This window comes from Rhincodon typus, chromosome 19, assembly GCF_021869965.1.
Source record: "Rhincodon typus isolate 14 chromosome 19, sRhiTyp1.1, whole genome shotgun sequence".
Classification (NCBI taxonomy): Eukaryota; Metazoa; Chordata; class Chondrichthyes; order Orectolobiformes; family Rhincodontidae; genus Rhincodon; species Rhincodon typus.
The window spans coordinates 5,703,055-5,727,740 of NC_063350.1; the positions used below are offsets into that span (position 1 = coordinate 5,703,055).

At 42.6% G+C, this 24,686-nt stretch overlaps 1 protein-coding gene across 1 annotated transcript in view; it reads right to left on the reverse strand.

Moving 5' to 3' along the window:
- asip1 (agouti signaling protein 1) overlaps positions 1-11,022 on the reverse strand; it is a 29,647-nt gene extending 18,625 nt beyond the window's left edge. Inside the window, exon 1 of the mRNA XM_048608233.1 lies at positions 10,989-11,022. Within this exon, the coding sequence (XP_048464190.1) occupies positions 10,989-10,998 (10 nt within the window). The 5' untranslated portion in view covers positions 10,999-11,022. The remainder of the gene's footprint in view (positions 1-10,988) is intronic.
- Positions 11,023-24,686: the final 13,664 nt, after the last annotated feature.

Here is a 24,686-nt window from a genome sequence, read left to right on the forward strand (position 1 = left end):
TTTTTTCCTTCACAGATGCTGCCAAACCTGCTGGGCTTTTCCAGCAACTTTGTTTTTGTTCCCGATTTACAGCATCCACAGTTCTTTCAGTTTTTACAGAAAAAAGATTATTTTGCAAGCCATGAGCACCTTAAAAGCTGGCCAGCTCTGTGTTGGTATCTAGCTCATTCATGCCAAAGGCTATTTCAAATTTGAAAGGAGTCAGCCCTGCACTGTACTAAGAAAACATATTCCTACATTCAAACAACAAAAAACGTGGCCCCTATTCAAGTACAGTGCTGAAAGCAGATGGATGGATTCCAAATTCCCCACAATGCACTAGACAACACAGGATCTCCTGAGTTCAAACTTTTCAAAGAATGTAGTTAAACTTCATAGATCAAGCTGTTTCAGAACTGCTTGAATAAGCCATCAAATACTGATAGTAGTCGATAATGGGGCTTTCACTGAGACAATACCTCAGGCTTATTTGAATAGGATTTGAAAGATTAGTTGTATACTATCTTCATCCTGCCTTTTTGTCAAGAAGCACATTCTGCATCATAGAAAATTTGAATATCGGTGGCTTGACAAGATCGTGTTCAGTTGCCTTCTGACCATGATTCTTGCTGGTGTTGGTCATCCATATCCAGAGGTGTGGCTCTGAAGTTTAACATGGCAACAGGAAAGACCTGTTCTGTCTTACATTTCAGGATAAGTGATTCGAAGATGTTAACCATTTGCTTGGCGAGGCTGCTTGATTTGGGGAAGTGTGGTGAGTATGTCACATGGTTCATGTCCCATTTAAAGCATATATCCTTTAAAAGATTTGCCTGAATACTAGTTCCCATTGTTAGAAATGATTTCCTGAGATGCACTAAACAGACTGAATTTGCTACTCAATATGTATCTCACTGTCATGTTTTAAGCGTTCTTTACCTGTCTGACAATTGGAAATTTCAAGAAATAATCAGTGACTAAGATGGTATCATCTCCGTTCACTGTAAATAAATCAGTAGAATCTCACGTAGGTGTAGAGGGTTTTCTGTTGCTGTGGTAGCTCTGGAAAACTCACTGGACTTTTGGCAGTCACTGTTTAGCCTTGACCAACAAATGTAATACGGGCTAGTCATCTTATTTGTCATGTTGGTGTAGTTGTGACAGTACATCATGTTGGATAGCTTCAGCACAAGCAATTGTTTTCATTTGAAGATACCAAAGATGCACTTGAGATATTGAACTCATCTCTGTAAGGCTAAAAGCACCCGCGTGTATCTGGTACTTTTTTTAAACGTCAGGCCACCTTCAATTATAATTTTCCACAGTGACTTCTGTTGTGGATCATTAGCTGTTTCCAGTTGAAGATGGTCATGTTTATGCTGACCAAAATACAGTGGATCAAATTTAAGCATGTCTTCAACCTCGGTGTCCATGTTTGTCAACTTGTATTTCCAGTGGACGTCTGTATCTTTAATCAAATTTGGCAATCTGCTCAGTGCATTTGAGGTGACCATTTTGGTACCAGGTTTGTAGTCGACACCAAATCCTTGCTCCAAATGCATTGTACCAGAAGTCGTCTAGGTGGTTCATTTGGTATAGTGGTTTATTTAGTACAGTGGTTTGTCACAAGTCATTTCCAATGGTTTATGATTGGTTTCTACTGCAATTTGCAGGTACATATCTTTCTTTAGGAGCTCTCTGAACGATGTTACTTTGTGGAAAATACATAATGTCAAGAAGTTGAAGAATTCAAGGCATCTCTGTAGATCTGCTTTGACTTGTGATGTAGGCATTTGTTTTACATCTTTGACTTGGACAGGGTTTGGACAGATATAGAGCCAAAAAAAATTATTTGGATTTGCATTCACCTGGCACGTCTTGTTTTTAGAAGTGAATCCTTTGTGGTGACTGAACATTCTGATTATGCCCTTCTTTGACTTTGCCCATGACAGCAATATCACCAGCAGTGTATATGCATTCAGGCACGTTTTCTGTACTCCTGTCCATATGTTGTGGAACAGATTTTGACTGGCAGATAAACATAAAGTGAGTGTTGGGAACAATATCTTCCAAATGGGGCTCTGAATGTGTAGTGATTTCCTGAAATTCTTGGCCAAGTGCACTGACTAATGATTGCTTATTTCTTTAGCATACATGTAATTGAACTACACCTGCCTGTATGGTAGTCCACAGGGCAGATGATGCCATTGTATTCCATGTAATCCAGCTCAAGCTTAAGCTTTCCTCGTATGTGAACATTGCCCTTTCAGGGACGGTCAATTGACGGAGTTGCATCTTCGGTAATATGATACAGCATTGGCTTTGAAACTTTCCCTGGAATCAAACCTATCCAGGTACGATGGTAGCACATTCTGGACTGATTCAGTCAAGAAGAGCATTCTTGGTCTCTTCTGCCATCATAAGTGCCTAAGTGATCTCTTGTGAGAGTCATGCCTACTGGTAGTCCTGCCACTGTTCGTCTGCTTGTGTCTACCAGGTGAAATATTTGTGGTTTTTATGCCAAATTCCCACAGCTGCATTGCATGTGCAACTGCTACAGCATTATTACATAGATTTAGTGACCCAATGAATGCAGTTCATTTATCAGTTGTTGATTGTACCATTGAATTCCAACTATCCTAGTAAATCTCTTCTGGAAATCTAGAGTAGAGGGAATGGAAGCTAGGGCAGTTGCATGCTCCTTTTGCAGGATGTGGGAGGTAAGGGTCACTGCTGGAGTCCCCTCTGACTTCACCTGCAAGAAGTGCACCCAACTCTAGCTCCTCACAAACCACGTTAGGGAGCTGGAGCTGGATGAACTCCAGATCATTCGGGAGGCTGAGGGGGTGATGGAGAGGAGTTATAAGGTGGTGGTCACACCCAAGATACAGGAAAAAGGTAGCTGGGTGACTGTCAGGAAGGGGAAAGGAAATAGGCAGACAGTGCAGGGATCCCCTGTGGCCGCTCCCCTCAATAATAAGTATACCATTTTGGATACTGTTGGGGGGAATGACCTACCAGGGGAAGGCCATAGCGGACAGGTCTCTGGCACTGAGCCTGGCTTTGTGGCACAGAAGGGAAGGGGGGAGAATAGGAGAGCAATTGTAGTGGGGGATTCAATAGTAAGAGGCACAGACAGGCGGTTCTGTAGACGTGAACGAGATGAATGGATGGTATGTTGCCTCCCGGGTGCCAGGGTCCATGATGTCTCGGATCGTGTCTTCTAGATTCTTAAGGGGGAGGGTGAGCAACCAGCAGTCATGGTACACATCGGTACCAATGACATAGTAAAAGAAGGACTGAGAATGTGAAAAATGGGTACAGGGAGTTAGGTTGGAAGCTGAAGTCCAGGACAAACAGGGTAGTTATCTCTGGATTACTACCAGTAGCACATGATAACGAGGTAAGAAATAGGGAGAGAGTGCAGCTAAACACGTGGCTACAGGGCTGGTGTAGGAGGGAGGGCTTCCATTATGTGGATAATTGGAGCACATTCTGGGGAAGGTGGGACCTGTACAGTAAGGATGGGTTGAACCTAAACCGGAAGGGCACAAATATCCTGGGAGGGAGGTTTGCTCGAGCTATACGGGATGGTTTAAACTAGATTGGCAGGGGGTGGGGAACTGGATTTGTAATTTAGAGGACGAGGTATTCAGCCTTCCAACAGACACAACAGGGAGTGAGGTTGTTAATAAAGAAATGCGGTCGATGGAGCGTAATTGTGGACACAGAGATGGTCTCTGCTGTGTATACTTCAATGCTAGAAGTATCAGAAATAAGGCGGATAAGCTTAGAGCATGGGTCAGTACTTGGAACTATGATGTTGTGGCCATTACAGAAACTTGGGTAACTCAGGGACAGGAATGGTTGTTGGAAGTTCCGGGATTTAGATGCTTTAAAAGAAATAGGGAGGGTGGAAAAAGAGGCGGGGGAGTGGCATTGCTAGTCAGGGCTAGTATAGCAGCTACTGAAAAGCAGTTCGAGAATGATATGTCTCCAGAGTCAGTTTGGGTTGAGGTCAGGAACAAGAAAGGAGCAGTCACTTTTTTGGGGGTTTTTTGCAGACCCCATAATAATTGCAGAGAAGTGGAGGAGCGGATTGGGAGGCAGATACTAGAAAGGTGCAGAAGTCACAGGGTTGTAGTCATGGGTGACTTCAACTTTCCAAATATTGATTGGAAATTTCTTAGTTGCATTAATTTAGATGGAGCGGATTTTGTTCAGTGTGTTCAGGAAGGATTCCTGACACCGTACGTAGATAGACAAACACGAGGAGAGGCCACTTTGGATTTGGTGCTTGGCAATGAACCGGGCCAAGTGTTAGACCTGTTGGTAGGAGAGCATTTTGATGGTAGTGATCATAACTCTGTTACTTTTACAATAGTCATGGAAAAGGATAGGTACATACAGCAGGGTAAGGTTTATAATTGGGGGAAGGGTAATTATAATTCTGTTAAGCAAGAACTGGGTAACATAAAATGGGAACAGATGCTGTCGGGGAAGAGCACTATTGAAATGTGAAGATTGTTTAAGGATTGCATACTGCGTGTGCTCGATATGTTTGTCCCGAGCAGGCAGGGAAGATGCGGTCGAGTGAGGGAGCCTTGGTTCTCAAGAGAGGTCGAACGACTGGTTAAGAGGAAGAAGGATGCCTATATAAGGTTTAAGAAACAAGGAACGGAAAAGGCTCTAGAAGGATACAAGTTATCCGGGAAGGAGCTGAAGAAAGGGCTGAGGAGAGCTAGAAGGGGGCATGAGAAAACTTTGGCAGATAGGATCAAGGAAAACTCCAAGGCTTTTCACACATATATGAGGAATAAGAGACTGACCAGAGAAAGGGTAGGGCCAATCGAGGATTGTAAAGGGAATTTGTGCACGGAGCCTAAAGAGATAGGAGAGGTCCTTAATAAATACTTTTCTTCAGTATTCACAACTGAGAGGGACCTAGTTGTAGAGGAGGACAGTGTGAAACAGGCTGGTAGGCTAGAGAAGGTCGATGTTAGTAAGGAAGATGTACTAGGAATTTTGAGGAACTCGAAGATAGATAAATCCCCCGGGCCTGATGGGATTTATCCAAGGATTCTATTGGAAGTGAGGGAAGAGATCGCAAGGCCTTTGGCGATGATCTTTTCATCCTCACTGTTCACGGGTATAGTGCCGGAAAATTGGAGAGAGGCAAACATCATTCCCTTGTTCAAAAAAGGGAATAGGGATAACCCCGGAAATTACAGGCCAGTTAGTCTTACGTCAGTGGTGGGAAAATTATTGGAAAGGGCTCTGAGAGATAGGATTTATGATCACTTGGAAAGGCACAGTTTGATTCGTGATAGTCAGCATGGATTTGTGAGGGGTAGATCATGCCTCACAAACCTTATTGAATTCTTTGAAGAGGTGACCAAACACGTGGATGAAGGTAGAGCAGTGGATGTGGTATACATGGATTTAAGTAAGGCGTTTGATAAAGGTTCCCCATGGTAGGCTCATGCAGAAGGTAAGGAGGCATGGGATAGGGGGAAATGTGGCAGATTGGATTCAGAATTGGATGACCCTTAGAAGACAAAGGGTGGTAGTGGACGGAAAATATTCAACATGGTGCTCAGTTACGAGTGGTGTACCACAAGGATCTGTTCTGGGTCCTCTTCTATTTGTGATTTTTGTAAATGATTTGGATGAAGGAGTGGAAGGGTGGATAAGCAAGTTCGCGGACGATACGCAGGTGGGTCGAGTTGTGGATAGTGCGGAGGGCTGTTCTAGGTCACAAAGGGACACTGATAGGATGCAGAGCTGGGCTGAGAAGTGGCAGATGGAGTTTAATCCTGAAAAGTGAGAGGTGATTCATTCTGGAAAGACAAACGTGAAAGCAGAATACAAGGTTAACGGAAAGATTCTTGGCAGTGTGGAGGAGCAGAGGGATCTTGGGGTTCATGTCCACACTTCCCTGAAAGCTGCCACCCAGGTGGATAGAGTTGTTAAGAAGGCATATGGTGTGTTAGCTTTAATGAATAGAGGGATTGAGTTCAAGAGCCGTGAATTTATGCTCCAGCTATACAAAAGCCCGGTTTGGCTACATCTGGAGTATTGTGTCCAGTTCTGGTCACCTCATTACAGGAAAGATGTGGAAGCGTTGGAAAAGGTGCAGAAGAGATTTACCAGGATGTTGCCTGGAATGGAGGGGAGGTCTTACGAGGAAAGGTTGAGAGAGCTAGGGCTTTTCTCTTTAGAATGATGAAGGATGAGAGGTGACTTGATAGAGGTGTACAAAATGATCAGAGGTATAGATACAGTGGACAGCCAGAGACTTTTTCCTAGGGTGGAGGTAGCTATTACGAGGGGGCATAGTTTTAAAGTGAGTGGAGGTAGATATAGGGGAGACGTCAGAGGTAGGCTCTTTACTCAGAGAGTGGTCGGGATGTGGAATGCATTGCCGGAGAGGGTAGTGGAGTCGGCCTCATTAGGGGCATTTAAGCGGCTATTAGATAGGCATATGGATGATAGTATAAAGGCAGGGGTGGAGGTTAAATAGACCTTAGGATTAGGGTAAAAGTTCGGCACAACATCGTGGGCCGAAGGGCCTGTACTGTGCTGTACTGTTCTATGTTCTATGTTCTAAATACTTTCCTCTCTTGTTGAAGATGGTCATTGCTGGATATGTGTGTAGCGTGAATTTTACTTGCCGTCATTAGCTCAAGCCTCAATTAGTCCAGGGTGTGCTGCATTTTGACATGGACTCCTTCAGTATCCGAGTGGTGACAAATAGTGCTGAACCTTGTGTAATCATTGGCAAACATCCCAGCTCTGACCTATGGTGGATGCAAAGTCATTGATGTAGCACTTGAAGAAATGGATGGACCTAAGGCATTGCCCTGAGAAAATTTCTGCAGTTGTATCTTGTGGTTAAAACAATTGACCTCCAACAATTACAGGTTGCATCTCCATAATCTGGACCTTTTTGGCCCACCAACCTCCAGTCTGGCAGGTTCTGCAGGTACATCTGCAAGTATTCCAGTTTTTTGAAGAGCCTTTAATCTTTCTGGTTGTCCAGAATTGTACTGACTGGTTATGTGATTGCCTATGCTCTCTAAAATAACTGTTTTACATTTCATTATATGTTGCACAGCATTACTTAAGTTTAACAACTCCCACACTGACCCTGACAGGTGGTCTTCCATAGCATGACAAATTCTATGGTCTGCCAAAGGCCCAGTCTTGAATATTAAGAAGATACCATCTTCTTTGTGCCAAATGTGACTTCAGTTAGAGTAGAGTCTACCAATTAATTCCAGTTTGTTTCAGGCTCCTTGGTGCCACACTCAGTCAAATGTAGCCTCGATGTCAGAGGGCGTCACCTTTGTTCACCTCCCTTCTTCAGTTCAGCTCTTTTGCCTGTGTCTTATTTTACTTATGCTCTTTTTATTTTAGTTCCATCCATGACATAGATACATCAGTATCCCTTGAACCATTATCTAACTGCACCCTAAATCCACATCATCAGTAAGTGCTATGACGATATGCATACTGTCTTCAGCAGGATCAATTCACTATCTCAAAGGTGTCCTAGTTCATAGTTTTATTTCATTCTTTACTTCATTCCAAGTTTTAAGACTTTTTGAAGGTATAAAGGATTACAAGCTGGAGCAACTCATCAGGGTCAACAATCCTCTGAATACCTTCTCCTTCACTTCCCTCTGACCCATCCCTTCTTTGAATCTTAACCCCTGTCATCTGTTTTTAAAACCTTTTGACTGTCCCCTCTCTGATTCGAAACAATTTGTCTTTAGCGTAGACCTCAACTTCATCCCATCAGGCAAAATCTCATGGAAGCTATGAACAATGCTGAACATTCTGCTGTTGCCTTCTGCAAGTTTACTTCCTTATCTAGGACTCCTTCCTTCACTCAGCAAACTCTTTCGCCCAATTCCAGTACTTTCCCTCCATCTAGACATCTCCTTCTGATCACTTACTATTCTCAAAATCTTTTATTTGAGAACAGCTGGTATGACATCAACCATCTCATTTTCAATGGTCTCAAAGCTTATTTTCTGCCAGCTCCCTGAGGTCTAACTCTACGATTTTTATCAGCATATTTGATGACAATGTCACTGTTATTGCCAAGCATACTGATCTCTACCTCGCAGAAATTGAAAGCCATTCACTTGACCCTGTCTCTTATGTCTCACTGGGCCATATTACTATCACCAAAAATCACATCAAATCTGGGACCATCATTGACCTCATCTCTTCTTGATCACTTTCTTGTCAGCCTCCAATTTATTAATCCTTTAACTCAACAGTCTGCTTTTACCTCAAATAAAACCAGATGTTGCTGGACCAACTCAACAGATCAAAGAACAAAGAAAATTACAGCACAGGAACAGGCCCTTCGGCCCTCCAAGCCTGCGCTGATCCAGATCCTCTATCTAAACCTGTTGCCTATTTTCAGGGATAGTAGGAACTGCAGATGCTGGAGAATCTAGATAACAAGGTGTAGAAGTAGATGAACACAGCAGGCCAAGCAGCATCAGAGGAGCAGGAAAGCTGACGTTTCGGGCCTAGACCCTTCTTCAGAAATGGGGGAGGGGAAGGGGATTCTGAAATAAATAAGGAGAGAGGGGGAGGCAGATAGAAGATGGATAGAGGAGAAGATAGGTGGAGAGGAGACAGACAGATCAAAGAGGCGGGGACGGAGCCAGTAAAGGTGAGTGTAGGTGGGGAGTTAGGGAAGAGATAGGTCCGTCCAGGGAGGACGGACAGGTCAAGGGGGCGGGATGAGGCTAGTAGGTGAGAGATGGGGGCCTTTTCCTTGAGACCCTGCATGTTGATTCTATTTAAATAATCAACGAATGCCCTCTTGAATGCCTCAAATGAACCTGAAATGACCATGTTTCTAGGCAATGCATTCTAAACCCTAACTACTTACTGTATGAAAAAGGTTTTTTCACCTTGCATTTGCTTCTTTTGCTAACCACCTTCAAATGGGTGGTCTCGGTTATGAGTGAAAATAGTTTCTCCCTATCCATTTTGTCCAGAACCTTCATGATTTTTCAAATCTTCTATCAAATCTCCTCTTAATCTTCTCCTGTCCAAGAGAAATAGTTCCAATGTCTCTAATGTTTCCTCATAATGAAAGTGTCTCATTCCTGGAACCATTCCTACAAATCTCATATGTGATATATCCAGTATATTCACATCCTTCCAGTAGCCACACATGATACTCCAGCTGAGTCCTGTTGAAGGGTCCAAACTTGAAACGTCGACTTTCCTGCTCCTCTGATGCTGCCTGACCTGCTGTGTTCCTTCAGCTCCACACTGTATCAACTCTGGCTCCAGCATCTGCAGTACTTGTTATGTCTAAGGTCTAACCAGTGTTGTATATAACTTCATCATAACCTCCCTGCTGTTGTATTCTATGCTTCTATTCATGAAACCTAGAATACTGTATGCTTTATTAACTGCTCTGTTTACTTATCCCACTATCATTAATGACTTATGCACACATACACACTGGTTCCTCTGCAACTGCACCCATTGGAATAGTATCCTTTTATACCATCCCTCCATGTTCTTTGTACCAAAGTGCATCACTTCACACTTCTCAGCTCTGATCTTCATCTGCCACCTATTTGCCCAATTCACCAACTTGTCAATGTCCTCTTTGAAGTTCTACACTGCCCTCCTCACAGTTTATAGTTCTTCCAAGTTTTGGGTCATTCACAAAACTTGAAATTGTCCCCTGCATATGAGAGGAGCTGCAGACATCGTTGTCAAGGACATTTGACTTCTTTCTGAACTCCCACACTTCAAAAGGAGGGGCATACCACTGCACTAACTGCCATTACTACCACTCTAGTAACTGTTTGGTTAAAAGTAAAGGAAAAACCTTACCTTGCTGCTCCCCCTCCTCACTGAAGACCGACACTCAGCAAAGCCCGCATTTTGACCTCACAGGCTACTCTCCAGAATGGCTGCTCCTGCTAGAGCTTACCTCACTTTTATATTCTGCTGGTAAAAAGGAATAGCTTAATTTCTTACCTGGTCCCTGCCTTTTCAAAATAAAACTCTTCTTCCTGTTAAGCACCCAGACTTTTGTAATCTCCTTCTCAGCTTTGATGAGCGATCCAACTTCTCCTAGAATTCCCCTCAGTCCCTTCTCACTACCACTGTCTGTTACTGAGTAATGAATATGAGCCACATGTAATTAAACAGCCCAATTGTGCATGATTCAATAGTGATCAAAAGATAATTATATTTCAAATGGGGTTTGAAAAGTAGAAACATGAAACATTCTGCACTGCAGTCAGGCTGACTTCAACAGAATAAGACAAAATTTGTTTGTAGTAAACTGGGCAAGTTCGTTAATGGGCAACATGACAGAAGGACAGTGGGAGGTATTTTGATATGACACAGAACTAGTTAATTCCTTGGGGCAAGCTCTGTATTTGTCAAAAAAGTCGGATATGGGTTAGGATTAGGGATGAAGTGAAGGCAATGTGAAACTGAAAAAGAAAATGCATGAAAAAACATAAAAACAGTACACATCCCGATAATGGGAAAAGGTACAATGAACATAATAACATAAAAAGGAAATAAAGAAAGATACTTACAAGTGATATCAAAATCAACACAAATCATTTTCAGAATTATGTTAGAATAAAGAAGTTGATAAAGAGCGTGTGGGCTACTTGAAAACTGATAAACATGATGTTATTAATGAAAACAAGAAAATAACAGACATGCTGTGTGATAACCCTTATGTTTGCTACTTGTAATGGCTGTATTTTTGTGTTCAATAATAAACAGTGCTCCTCTCCCATTGGGCTTCCTGAGGTATTACATGCTGAACGATTACTTTCCATCACTGATGATAGATGAGAATTGGACAATGAGGACAATATACAAAACATCCCAAGAAAACTAATATTGAATCAGAGTTAATGACTCTCCAAAATTAGCATAAGCAAAATATCAATAATAAAGGAAAAAATGGCACTTAAGAAGGAGGCAGCTCTCACCTTTCACCATGATATCACCTCCCCAGGAACTGATGGATCCTAGAATTTTATAGGAAAAACATTGCAAACAGCTTTACTATAACCTTCCAAATCTGACTTCATTTGGAAACTTATTTTGGAAAATTCCACATGTCACTTTATTATTTAAGAAGGAGGAAAGAGAAAACCAGGGAATTATAGACCAGTTAGCTTAATGTATGTTTTTAGGAAATTGAAGTCTTTAATTGAAGAAAGCATAACAATACACTTTGAAAACTTTCAAATGATCAAACACTCAGCAACTATTTGTAAACAGATCATGCCTGACAAACCTGATGGAATTTTTTGACAAGGTGGCTAAAGTAAGGGTTAGAAGAATGTCTACGATATTTGACATTCAAGGAATTGTTGGCAAATTATTGATTTGTTTTAGAAATTTGGTGAGCAGCAGGAGACAAGAATACGAAGAATTCACGGGATGTGATTGGTTTTGTAGCACTAAGATCTGCTTTGTAGCCTCAGTTATTCATCATACTTAGAAAAGGTTCGGGTAATGGAATAGAAAGTTCCAGACTCTCATGTGTTGATGAAAAAAAAAGCATTTTAGGCAGTGTAAGTGAAAATTTAATTTTACGAAGTAACTAAGTTAAACTAAATGAATGGACAAGCTGGAAAATGGATTTCACTGTAGCCAATGTGAGGTCATTTGCTTGGACTTAAAAAGGACAGAACAGGATATGCTCTAAATAATGTAAAGCTCAGAAACAATGGTGGGCCAATAAGTCACAGATGTCCAGGTGCATAGAGCATGAAAATGCCATGGGTAGAAAATGAAGAAAAGCAAATGGAATACTGACCTTTATTTCTGTACGAGTACAGTGCAAAGGGGTAAAATCATGGAATAGAAATTATTTGGGGAGGGGTTTGAGAACAGCTTGTTCCCTACCTCCCCAGAAGAAAAATCATTGCCAGCTCATCCGTCAGCCACAAAGCACTGTGAACAGGCTCAACAAGTCCTAGTAGGACTTCCGGCTCTCACTGGAAGGAGATGTCATCCTCTGGAGCTGGCGGCTAATCTGATTGGGGTGGATGAGAGGATTGTGGGCCGTCCGCCCAACACGCATAATCTCGGGGCACATAATCTCCAGCCCAATGCGTCAGCTGCACAGTGCCTTGGTTAGAACAACTAGGGTAGGCAATGGCCTAGTGGTATTATTGCTAGACTAGTAATCCAGTGGCCCCTGGTAATGTTCTGGGGATCTGGGTTCAAATTCTACCAAGGCAGATAGTGGAATTTGAAATTAATAAGAAGTCTGGAATTAAGAATCTATTGTTGACCATGAAACCATTGCTGATGGTCATGAAAATCCCAGCTGCTTCACTAATGTCCCTTAGAGAAGGAAACTGCCATCCTTACCTGGTCTGGCCTACATGTGACTCCAGACGCACAGCAACATGGTTGACTCTTAACTGTTCTCTTGGCAATAAATCCTAGTCCAGCCAGTGATGTCCACGTCCCATGAATGAATTTTAGAAAAAGTTCTGGCATAGTGAGCACATCTTTGGTGCCGTATCTAAGCAAGGGTATGGTAGCTAAGTAGGCTTGTTACCAGAATGATATACAGACTCTCAGAATTAAATGATCAGGAGGACTTGTATGATCTGGGAATTTTATTTCCTGGAATTAGAAGGTTAAGGGTGGTTTGATTGAAGTTTGAAAAATATTGAGGGGAGCAGATAAGGTGGATTGATATTGTTTTGCTTGTTAGTGAATCTCGGAACTGAAGACATAGTCTGAATTAGAGCAACAATTATGCTCAACTATCTTCAGCTGTTTCATCAATGACCTTCCCTCCATCATAAGGTCAGAAGTGGGGATGTTCGCCGATGATTTCACAATGTTCAGCACCATTCATGCCTCCTCAGATACTGAAGCAGTCCATGTTTAAATGCAACTGAATCTGGAGAATATCCAGGCTCAGGCTGACAAGTGGTAAGTAACACTTGTGCTGCAAATATGCCAAGCAAAGACCATCTTCAATAAGAGACGATCTAACTACTGCCCTTTCACATTCAATGGCATTATCAACACAATCTCCCACTGCCAAAATCCTGGGGTTACCATTGGCAAGAAACTTAATAAGTACAGCAGCCTCAAGAGCAGGTCAAAGGCTAGGAATCCTGCAGCAAGTAACTCACCACCTGACTCTCCAAAGACTGTCTACCATCTACAAGCACAAGTCAGGAGTATGATTGAATACACCCCACTTGCCTGGATGTGTGCAGCTCCAACAACACTCAGTAAGCTCGACAACATCCAGGATAAAGCAGCCTACTTGATTGGCACCCCATACTAGTGGTTATATCACTGGACTGTTAATCCAGAGACCCAGGTAATGTTCTGGAGACCTGGGTTCGAATCCCACCGTGGCAGATGGTGGAATTTGAATTCAATAAAAATATCTGGAATAAAGAATCTTAACGATGACCATGAATCCATTGCCGATTGTGGGAAAAACCCATCTGATTCACTAATGTCCTTTAGGGAAGGAAACTGCCATCCTTACCTGGTCTGGCCTACATGTGACTCCTGACGCACAGCAATGTGGCTGACTCTGAACTGCCCTCTGGGCAATTAGGGATGGGCAATAAATGCTGCCGAGCCAGCGATGCCCTCATCCCATTAATAAATGTTTAAGAATCTGTAAGCATCCACTCCTTCCACTAACTGATGATCAGTAGCAGCAGTGAGTACTATCTACATGGTGTACTGCAGGGATTCAAAGATTCTTAGACATAACCTCCAAACCTATAAATCACTTCTATCTAGAAGGAGAAGAGCAGCACATACATGGGAATATCACCACCTGCGAGTTCCCCTCCAAGCCACTCACCACCCTGACTTGGAAACATATTGCGTGTCCTTCACAGTCACAGAGTCAAAGTCCTGGAATTCCCTTTCTAACAGCATTGTAGGTCAACTTATTGCACATGGACTGCCGCGGTTCAAGAAGGCAGCTCACCACATATTTCACCAGTATTTATTGGACATTGTTAATTGCCTTTGACAAGTGGTAGTGAGCTGTCTTCTTGACCCATCACAAGAGATCAAGGTATGAATTGACTGCAATATATGTATCTCTGGCTTTGAAGGCAACTGCTTCTAGGAATATTGGGAGAGGCTGTGGGTTTGGTAAGTTCTATCAAAGGAAGCTTGGTGAGTTGTTGTCATGTCATTTGTAAATGGAACTTGTTCCTGCAATTGTGTACCAGTAGTGGAGGGAGTAAATGTTTAAGCAGTGGATGCAGTGTCAATCAAGGGAGATGCTTTGACCTGGATGGTGTCAAACTTTGTGCGTGTGTCATTGAACTGTTATTTGATCTGCAATCAGCCAAGTGGAGAGCATTCTATCATACTTGTGACTTGTGCCACATAGAGGGTAGACAGGCTTTGCAGAATCAGATGGTGAGCTACTTTCTGCAGAATAGCCAGCCCTGATTTGCGCATGTAGACGCAGAAAATAAACAGAAATTGCCGGAGAAACTTAGGAGGTCTGGCAGCAGAAATGGAGAGAAAAACACAGTTAACATTTTGGCTGTCATGACCCTTCTGCAGATCTTTTCTCCTCAGATTCTGCCAGAACTGCCAGAGTTTCTCCGGCAATTTCTTATTTTGTTTCAGACTTCCAGCATCTGCAATTCTTTGTTTTATTATAGCCACAGAATTTATATGGTTAGTGCAGTTGAGCTTCTGATCAATGGTACTCCTCAGAATGTTGATGCTGGGAATGGGTTCAGTGGCAGTAATGCCGGTGTCAAGAAGAGATAGTTAAATTCTCTCTTGTTAAAAATTGTTAGGCTCTTCTGTGGCATGTATGCTACTTGTCACATATCAGCCCAAGACTAAGGTGTTCAGGTCTTGTTATGTACAACATGGCCTGCTTCTGTATCGAGAGGTTGTGAAAGGCACTGAACATAGCAATCTTTATCAAACATCCCCATTTGTATGATGGGGGACAGGGGACAGGGCATTGATGAAGCAGCTGAAGGTGGTTGCACCTATGACACTATGTCCTGAGATGAATGGCCTCCCCCAGTCACAACATCCTCTTGTGTGCTAGCTGTGATTCCATAATGAAGTCCGATGCCCGTGATTTCAGCTTTGCTGGAGTTCTTTGATGCCACAGTAAGTCAGATACTGCTGTTATGGAGCTGAGTGCTCCTGGTTAAACCCAAACTGAGCAGTTAATTGACCACTGCTACACAACCATCACAGACGCCTACCACTCTATAACCCATTCGCACTTCGGAAAATCAGATCACAATGCTGCGTTCCTCCTCCCAGCTTACAAGCAGAAGTTGAAACGAGAGGAACCTTCACAGAAAGTAGTACAATGCTGATTTGAGGCAGCTGAAGAGCTTTTCCGGCACTGCTTGAAATTGGTTGACTGGACCATATTCAGGAATTCAGCAGACAACCTATACGAGTACGCCACCACCATCACGGACTTCATAGGCAAGTGCATAGAGGATTGCTTGCCAAAGAAGTCAATCTGTGCGTTCCCCAATTGGAAACCTCGGATGAATGGGAAATCCACTGCCTATGAAAAACCAGACATGTGGCATTCAATGAGACAATCCAGACCTATACAGGAAATCCAGATATGACCTTTGCAAAACCATTAGAGATGCCAAGAGGCTGTACCAGACCAAGTTAGAGGCCTAAACTAATCACACAGACACTCGCCGCCTGTGGCAATGCCTACACAACACAACAGGATACAAAATGAAGCCAAACAAAATAGCGGACAAAAACACATCCCTCCCTGATGCACTTAATGCATTCCATGCTCAGTTCGAACAGAATGTCGGTGGCATGTTGACACCTGCCCTGACAACACCAGGCACACCTGTTCCCTCTGTAACCGCTGCTGACGTCAGATCAGTCTTCCTGAGAGTAAACACAAGGAAAGCAACGGGCCCAGATGGAGTCCCTGGCTGTGCACTTAAATCCTGTGTGGACATCTGGCGGAGATATTGACTGACATCTTCAACCTTTCCTTGCTACAATCTGAAGTCCCCATTTGCTTCAAGAACACCACCGTCATCCCAGTACCAAAGAAAATGACTATCGCCCAGTGGCTCTGACTTCCATAATCATGAAGTGCTTTGAGAGCTTGGTCATGGTTCATATCAAGTCTAGCCTCCCTCGATCCCCTGCAATTTGCTTACAGGTCTGCAGTGGATCGCATTTCCCTATCCCTACACTCATCCCTGGAACATCTGGATAACAAGAACAGAGTAAATCAAATCAAAATAAAATCCCAAAACTAGCTGCATTTGGAAATCTTCCCTTTTTCATAGGAAAAGCATAGGTCCTTTTTTCAAAGTACACAGGAACATAGGAGTAATGGTAGGTCACTTAGTCCCTCAAATGTACTCCACCATTCTAGATCTTATCTGACTATCTGCTTTAATAACATTTTCCTCTGCTATCCCCATATCCCTGATGTCATTACTATAAAGAAATTTATTGGTCTGTACTCAATGACTGCGTTTCCACATCCCTCTGGTGTAGCGAGTTCCAAAGATTCACTACACTTTGAGTAAAGAAGTTCCTCCTCTGTTCAGTCTTAAATTGCTTGCCCTTATTCTGAGGCAGGAGAAATACCCTTTCTGCATGTATCCTTGAACATTTCTTTATACTTTAATGAGATCATCCTTCATTCTTCTAAACATTGGAGAACACAAGCTCAGTATATTAAATCTCTGCTCAGAGGACAAGCCTGCCTTCCCAAGAATGAGATTGGGGAACCCCTACTGAATTCTCTCCATGAGCAGTATATCCTTCCTAAAATAAGGGAACCAAAACTGCATACAATAATTAGCAGAAATTGCTGGAAAAGCTCAGCAAGTCTGGCAGCATCTATGGACAGAAATAATAGTTAACATTTTGAGTCAAGTGACCCTTCCTCAGAAGGGTCTGTGCTTTTCCTATGCTTAAGGGATCTTTACTTTTCATAGGAAAAGTACAGACTTATGTATGCAGCTATTTTTGGGATTTGATTTTGATGTGATTTATTGTAGTCACATGTACCTAAGTACAGTGAAAAGTTTTTTGTTTTGCGAGCAGTGCAGGCAGATCATAGCAAACAAGGACATACAGATCATAGGATGCTTAGATGGAATAAGGCATAAAAAAGGGTTAAAAGATGGTAGTCCCTGAAATTGAATAACTAATTGTAGGAAGAAGAGGCTTCACCTTGTCCTCCTCCTGATGTCCCCAGTAGCACAGCTCCCAGTTTTCAGCTAATTTGATTCACACTGGGAAACAGCTGAAGGTGCTGGAAAATTCACTACGCTGATAATATTCCATCTCTAATCATGACAACATATGTTGTAGAACCAGCTGTGCCTTTACCGTTTTATGGTGTATTCACAATACTGGCCTCTAGTCAACAATGTGGATAATTGCCAAACTTGAATGAGAAGGTGATAAAGTTGATTGATTAGGGCAGGGTGGTTGTCTATGTGGACTTTAACAAGACCTTTGACATAGCAGGCTGATACAAAAGGTGAAGTCACATGGGTTCCATGGTGAGCTGGTAAGATGGGATATAGAACTGGCTTTGTTACAGGAGGCAGAGAATAGCAGTGGAAAGGTGTTTTTCTAACTAGAGATCTGTGACCAGTGGTGTTACTCTGAGGAAGGGTTATTCAATCTGAAATGTTAACTTTGATTTCTCTTCAAGGAGAGACCTGCTGAGCTTTTCCAGCAATTTCTGAATTGTTCAGTTTTTGTTTCTGATTTACAGCTTCCACAGTTCTTTTGGCTTTTATACAGTACTCGAGGTTCTATACAACTAAAGCAACACATTTCAAGTTGGCAGCAGAGTAGGTCTCTTAGCTGGAGCTCGTTGTGCTCCATACATTTCTTTCCTTTTTTTTTCTGTTTCTTCTTGGCAATGTCTTGAACTCCCAGCCTCAGCTCAGACTCCTGGTTTCACTGTGGACCTGGTGTTGTGGTCCTTTGGTGGCTTGGCATGGTGATCTTTCGGCCTGGTGTGGCCTCAGCATGGACTTCTGATCTCAAGATGATTTCAGAGCAGTCCCCCAGCCTCAGGAGCCTCAAGGTGAAACCTGATGCGGTCTGGAGTCAAGTCCCAGTATGGACTAGAAGCTTGGTGCTGGTGTGGACTGAGTTGGTAGGATAGTTGTTCTGAACTTTTTATTTATTTATTTTTCTAATTTATTTCTATGATCTGTAATGCTGAACTTTTTATTTCTTTATATTGCTCATTTTTCCTCTAAAGAATTAGTACTGAAGAAGGTGTACCTAGGTATCTTTGTACCTAAGATGACGCCATAAGTGATGACTTGTAAACTTTTCACTGTGCTCATTTGAGTATGTGACAATAAAGCTAATTCCAGATTAATTCTATATATTTTTACTCCTGTACTCAAATCTCTTGTGATAAAGGCCAACATATCGTTTGCCTTCCTAATTACTTGCTGGTGGTACATGGTAGTTTTGAGCGACCTGTAAGAAAGGAAACCTAGGTTCCTTTGGGAATTGCTGATGTCCAATCTCTCACTATTTAACATTCTGCACATCCATTCCTCCTACCAGAGTGGACAATCTCAAACTTATCCACATTATATTCAATTTGTCATGTTCTTGCCCAGTCATTAGCCTATGCAAATTCTATGAAGCCTCTTTGTATCTTCTTCACAACTTTTATTACCACCTAGGTCTATGTCATCCAAACACTTGAAAATGTTATATCTGTTCCCCATGTCTAAATCATTGATATTGAGTTTGTCAATAGCTGGAGTGATCCTTGTAGTACCTGAACTGAAAATGATCCATTTATTTCTACTCTGTTTAATTTCCAATAAACAATTCTCAAGCCATGCCAGTATATTACTCCCAACTCAGGTGCTCCAGTTCTTCAGGTAAAGACTCTCTCACTGCGCCATAAGAGCCCCATAAACTTCAAATTTATCACCTTAACAATCAGCCACAACTACAGGCCTCATGTACAGGTGTATTCATAAGTTAACCAACCACATAATCTCAGACTCTTTAACTTAATCATCCATTTCTATATCTTGAGTGTGGATCAAAAACTGTAAAACTCACTAAAACCACTGGCTTACGATTAAAGCCCTGTTATCCAATTAGAAAGATGTCACAAGCAATATCTTAATTCATTTAGGTTCCAGTGTTATAACCACCTAACATCATTAATTATTTGGACCACTGACCCCTTAACAGGGCAGCAGTTGTGCCAAAAAAAGAAATGCAGTGCTATGAAAATAGTGCATCAGCAAACATCCCTATTTCTTATGATAACAAAAAGATCTGCTGTGAAATGGCTAATGATGGTTTGCCCAAGTACACCACCCCAAGGAACTTCTTAGCAATGTCCTGGGACTGGATTGATTAACTGCACCAATCACAACCATATTTCTTTGTGCTCAATATGACTACAACCAGTGGGGACCCTTGCCCCAATTCGCATTGATTTCCGTTTTGCTCACACAACTTAAAGCCAGACTTAGTTAAATACTGCCTTGATGTCAAGGCTAGCTACTCTCACCTTACCTCTGAAGCCTTTGGCCTCCTGAGGAAAAAGGTGTTTGAGGACAACAATATCAGATCTGACACCAAACTCATGGTTACAGAGCTGTGGTACTTCCTGCTCTCCTGTATGGCTCTGAGACATGAACTGCCCAAAGCAGACACTGCAAGGCACTGGAGCAGTATCACCAACACTGCCTGTGTAAGATCCTGCGAATCTGCTGGGAAGAAAGACGCACCAACACCAGCGTCCACAACCAGGCCAACATCCCCAGCATCAAGGAACTGGCTACCCTTGATTGAGCTGGGCACACCACCTGCATGATCGACCCGAGACTCCCGAGGAAGTGCTCAATTCCCAGCTTTGAAATGGCAGGTGAGCCTCAGGTGGACAGAGGAAACGCTTCAGTGATACCCTCAAGGTCTCACTGGTGAAGAACGGCATTCCCACAGACACCTGGGAATCACTGGCCCAAGACCATACAAAGAGGAGGAGGAACATCTGGGAAGGCATTGAGCACCTCAAGACTTGCCATCAGGAAAAAGTAGAAACCAGGCGAAAACAGCAAAAGGAGTGTGCTGCCACACCAATGCCCCACCTACTCCTTCCTGTGATCACCACCTGCCCCAAGTATGACAGAGCCTGTGGTAGTCGCATTGGTCTGTACAGCCACCTACGGACTCACCGAGAGTAGAAGAAAGTCATCCTCGTCTCTGAGGGACTGCTAATCAATGATTAAATGAACTCCAAAGTTCAGCTCTTCTATCCATGTTTGGATCAAGAGCTGAATGGCCCTGGCAGAATTCAAATTGAGCATCAGTGGGCAGGTTATGGCTGAGCAAGTGCTGCTTGATTACGCTGTTGACAACACCTTCCATCTCTTTGTTGATGATCGAAAGTAGACAATTGTGGTGGTAATTAGCCAGCTTGCGATAGGGTCAGGGTTAATTGGTAATTGGTAAAAGCAATTCCATGCTGAATGAACCAGGGATCAGTTCACTGCCAAGCTTTTATTTAAATTGCAACTACATAAGTTGATTTTGATCAGTTAAGGTTTACCAGAGAAAATGCGCCAGGTAACAGTTGTCACCTAAACTTTTGTATAATTTGAGAAAAGGTGTAAATTGTGGACACGTTTTCTCTGTCTGCATAGTACAGGGCCCTGCATTTGAACATATCTAGCTTCTAGCATGTGTATGTGAACCACACTGTGATAACCTTAAATCCATTTCTAGTCCATTTCCTAGCACAAACGGGATTGGTTAGCAAATGTTATCCAATCATGGAAATGCATATAATGTTGAACAATGTGGTAAGTCAATTTTTTAAAATTCATTCATGGGATGAAGATATCACTGGGTAGGCCAGCATTTATTGCCCATCCCTAACTGCCCAGAGGGCAGTTCAAAGTCTACCACATTGCTGTGGGCCTGGAGTCGCTTGTAGGCCAGACCAGGCAAGGATGGTAGTTTCCTTCCCTAAAAAGGACATTAATGAACCAGATGAGTTTTCCTGATAATCAGCAATGGATTCACGGTCATCATTAGACTCTTAATTCCACATATTTATTGAATTCAAATTCCACAGCTGCATTGGCAGGATTCAAACCCAGGTGCCCAGAACATTACCTGGGTCTCTGGATTAATAGTCCAGCGATAATACACTAGGTCATTGCCCAAGCTCATGAATAATTGAAAAGTACCCAATATCTCTAATATATATCATTGGCCATAATATTTCAGTCTTCCCTGGACTCTGAGGGAGTGCTAGAAGACTGGAGAATTGCCAATATTATGGCTTTGCTCAAGAAATGTTGTAAAGCTAATCCTGACAATTAGTAGGAAAACTTTTGAAACATTTATTCAGGATAGAATTAGTCCTCACATGGAAAATGGTATGTTGATTAGGAAGAGTCAGCATGAGTTTCTAAAGGGGAATCTTTCAACTAACTTGTTGGAGCTTTTTGAAGAGGTAATGGAAAGGAGTAATTAGGGTAATGCTTTTGGCCAGTCCATAGGACCAGCAGTAGGTTTAAGACTTTCAAGCCAGCATTGTTGCTGAAGCTTTGATTGTCATCCTTCTAATATTCTAATAAATATCCCCGGGCAGCTACGTCAGTCTACATTCCATATACAAGACAGTTGCCTCATCTAATTCACCATTACTTATCTCCTGACTTTTTTGAGCCTGGAGGAGCTGAGTTTTCCTCCAAGGACAAGAGATCAGGAAAACTGGCCCTGTAGTCTGATAATATACTTGTCCCAATTATCTTTTTTGTAATTGCATTGTCCAATGTACAATCCAACCACACAAACCTGTGTAGGCTCTGGGTTTGCTCTTAACCGTTTCAGCGGTAGGAGCTGGGGAATTAGCCTCTGTTCCCCTTTGACTGGTTGGAGAGTGATCGAAGAGGACTTGCTCCCATTTGAAATCCATTAACCACAGCTGATAGATATTGGGAGTGGATAAGGTCACCTGGGGTTATGATTTTTCTTTAAATCATGAGCATTAAAGCTCATCTCTGATGCATGTTAGTTGGGCAAACTGCTGGAGAATGGCTGGCTGTAATGAAATCCCACATTCAGCAAGCATTAGGAACAAAGGATACTGGGACAAAATTTTCAGACTTAAAATCTGTGTTTTTCTATAAATAAATGTTTTTGATTTTCTCCACTGACCGTTCCTTTCCTGAATAGAGGAATTTGTCCTGTAATACTTTGTCCAAGTGTCCATGAGTCACACAGAACCATGGAATGATGCAGAATAAGGGAAGGCATTTCAATCTTTTGGTTGAGCTATTCAATAAGTCCCACTCTCCTGGACTTTCCCAAAGTCCTGTACTTTTTAAATTTAATTATTACCTAAATTCTTTTAAATATCACTGTTGAATATGTTTCCACTCCTTTCAGATAGCGCATTCCAGATTTCAACAATTTGCCATGTATAAAAGCGTTTCCTCATGACTCCTCTGGTTCTTTTGCTAATCACCTTAAATGCCATAAGTTTGATTTATAAACATAAACTCAAAGGCTTTATAAAATAATTTGGGGCATAGGTAAAGTGAATAGCAAAGGTATTTTCCCTATGATGGGGGGAGTTCAAAAATGGGGGGGGGGGCATATTTTTAAGGTGAAATGAAAAAATTTTAAAAAGGACATGAGGGGCAACCTTTTACACATAGAGTGGTTCATGTGTGGAATGAACTGCCAGAGGAGTGGTGGATGCAGGCACAGTTACAAGGTTTAAAAGACATTTGAATAAGTTCATGAATAGGAAAGATTTGGAAGGATATGAGCCAAATGCAGGCAGGTGGGACTAGGTTAATTTGGGTACACGGTCGGCGTGGACTAGCTTAACCAAAGGGTCTGTTTCTATGCTGTATGACTCAGTGACTCTATCAAGGTCATAAGCTCTGAAATTCCATTTCACGCTTTCCCCTTTTAAGATGTTTCTTAAAAACTACCTCTTTGACAAAGCTTTTGTTTATCTGCGCACATATGCTTTCTGTAGCTTGACATCAAAATTTGTTTCATTACACTTCTGTGAAATTCCTGGCTGTATAAATAGTAAAATACTCCCCCATTTTTCATTTTAGAAAGGAAATGGTTGCATTCTCTCCCTGCTCACCTTCAGCTAGTTCCATAGATAATTGATCCAAACATGCCTCACCAAAGGTAAGTCTTGAACTACTTTGAGGGATCTGGGTTTGAATTTACGTTTCGGGTCCGGTGACCCTTCCTCAGAACTCAGAACTGTTCTGAGGAAGGGTCACCGGACCCGAAACATTAACTCTGTTTCTTCCTTCATAGATGCTGCCAGACCTGCTGAGCTTTTCCAGCAACTTTGTTTTTGTTCCTGATTTACAGCATCCGCAGTTCTTTGGGTTTTGATTTATTACTGGTTAGCAATTTGGAAGCATAATTGTCCATTTAAGCCTGTGTGTCAGGAATATTGTGGTGGTGATTTCTACGCAATATTACGAGGTGGAATAAACCACAAACACAGTTGTGTGTGTGTGGGTGCGCTGAGCACTTTTACAGAAAGGCATCTTAAATACCACCTACATTCAACCCAGATACCCAGTTCAAAATTAAACCACGTTCTTCCTACAAAACACGAGCCGATATTGGAGTTTCCATCCCTCCAGCTGAATGGCACACGCATATCCTTGTTTTCCGTGTTTCCAAGTTACCTTGCTCCTAGTAGTTTCTTTCTCTGTGTCCGCAACATTTAAAAACTGTTTTTCCCTAATGTCGGTCGTTCAACCCCACAGATTTTAAATGGAATGTAATTTAAAATGTAAATTTGATTTCACCATTCTTAACATATTAAGCATTCTCTCTGATGTGAAATCACTAGCTGCCGTTCCGCCAAAGCTGGGAGTGGAAGCTCCGCGTTAAACATCACTTGCCATGGAGACACCACATGGAAGAATAACCGCCATATTCTACACAGCACAATTCTTACCGCCAACAGAACAATGGATGCTGGAAATCAGGAGCAAAAATCAGAAATTGATGGGAAAACTCAGCAGGACTGACAACATCTGTAGAGAGAAAGCAGAGTTAACGTTCTGGGCCTAGTGACCCTTCTTCAGAACATGAAATAACAAGGTGTAGAGCTGGATGAACACAGCAGGCCAAGCAGCATCAGAGGAGCAGGAAGGCTAACATTTCGGGCCGAGACCCTTCTTCAGAAATGGGGGAGGGGAAGAGGGTTCTGAAATAAATAGGGAGAGAGGGGGAGGCGGATAGAAGATGGATAGAGGAGAAGATAGGTGCAGAGGAGACAGACAGGTCAAAGAGGCGGGGATGGAGCCAGTAAAGGTGAGTGTAGGTGGGGAGGTGGGGAGGTAGGGAGGAGACAGGTCAGTCCAGGGAGGACGGACAGGTCAAGGGGGCAGGATGAGGCTAGTAGGTAGAAAATGGGGGTGCGGCTTGAGGTCGGAGGAGGGGATAGGTGGGAGGAAAGACAGGTTAGGGAGGCAGGGACGAGCTGGGCTGGTTTTGGGATGCGGTAGGGGGAAGGGAGATTTTGAAGCTTGTGAAGTCCACATTGATACCATTGGGCTGCAGGGTTCCCAAGCGGAATATGAGTTGCTGTTCCTGCAACCTTCGGGTAGCATCGTTGTGGC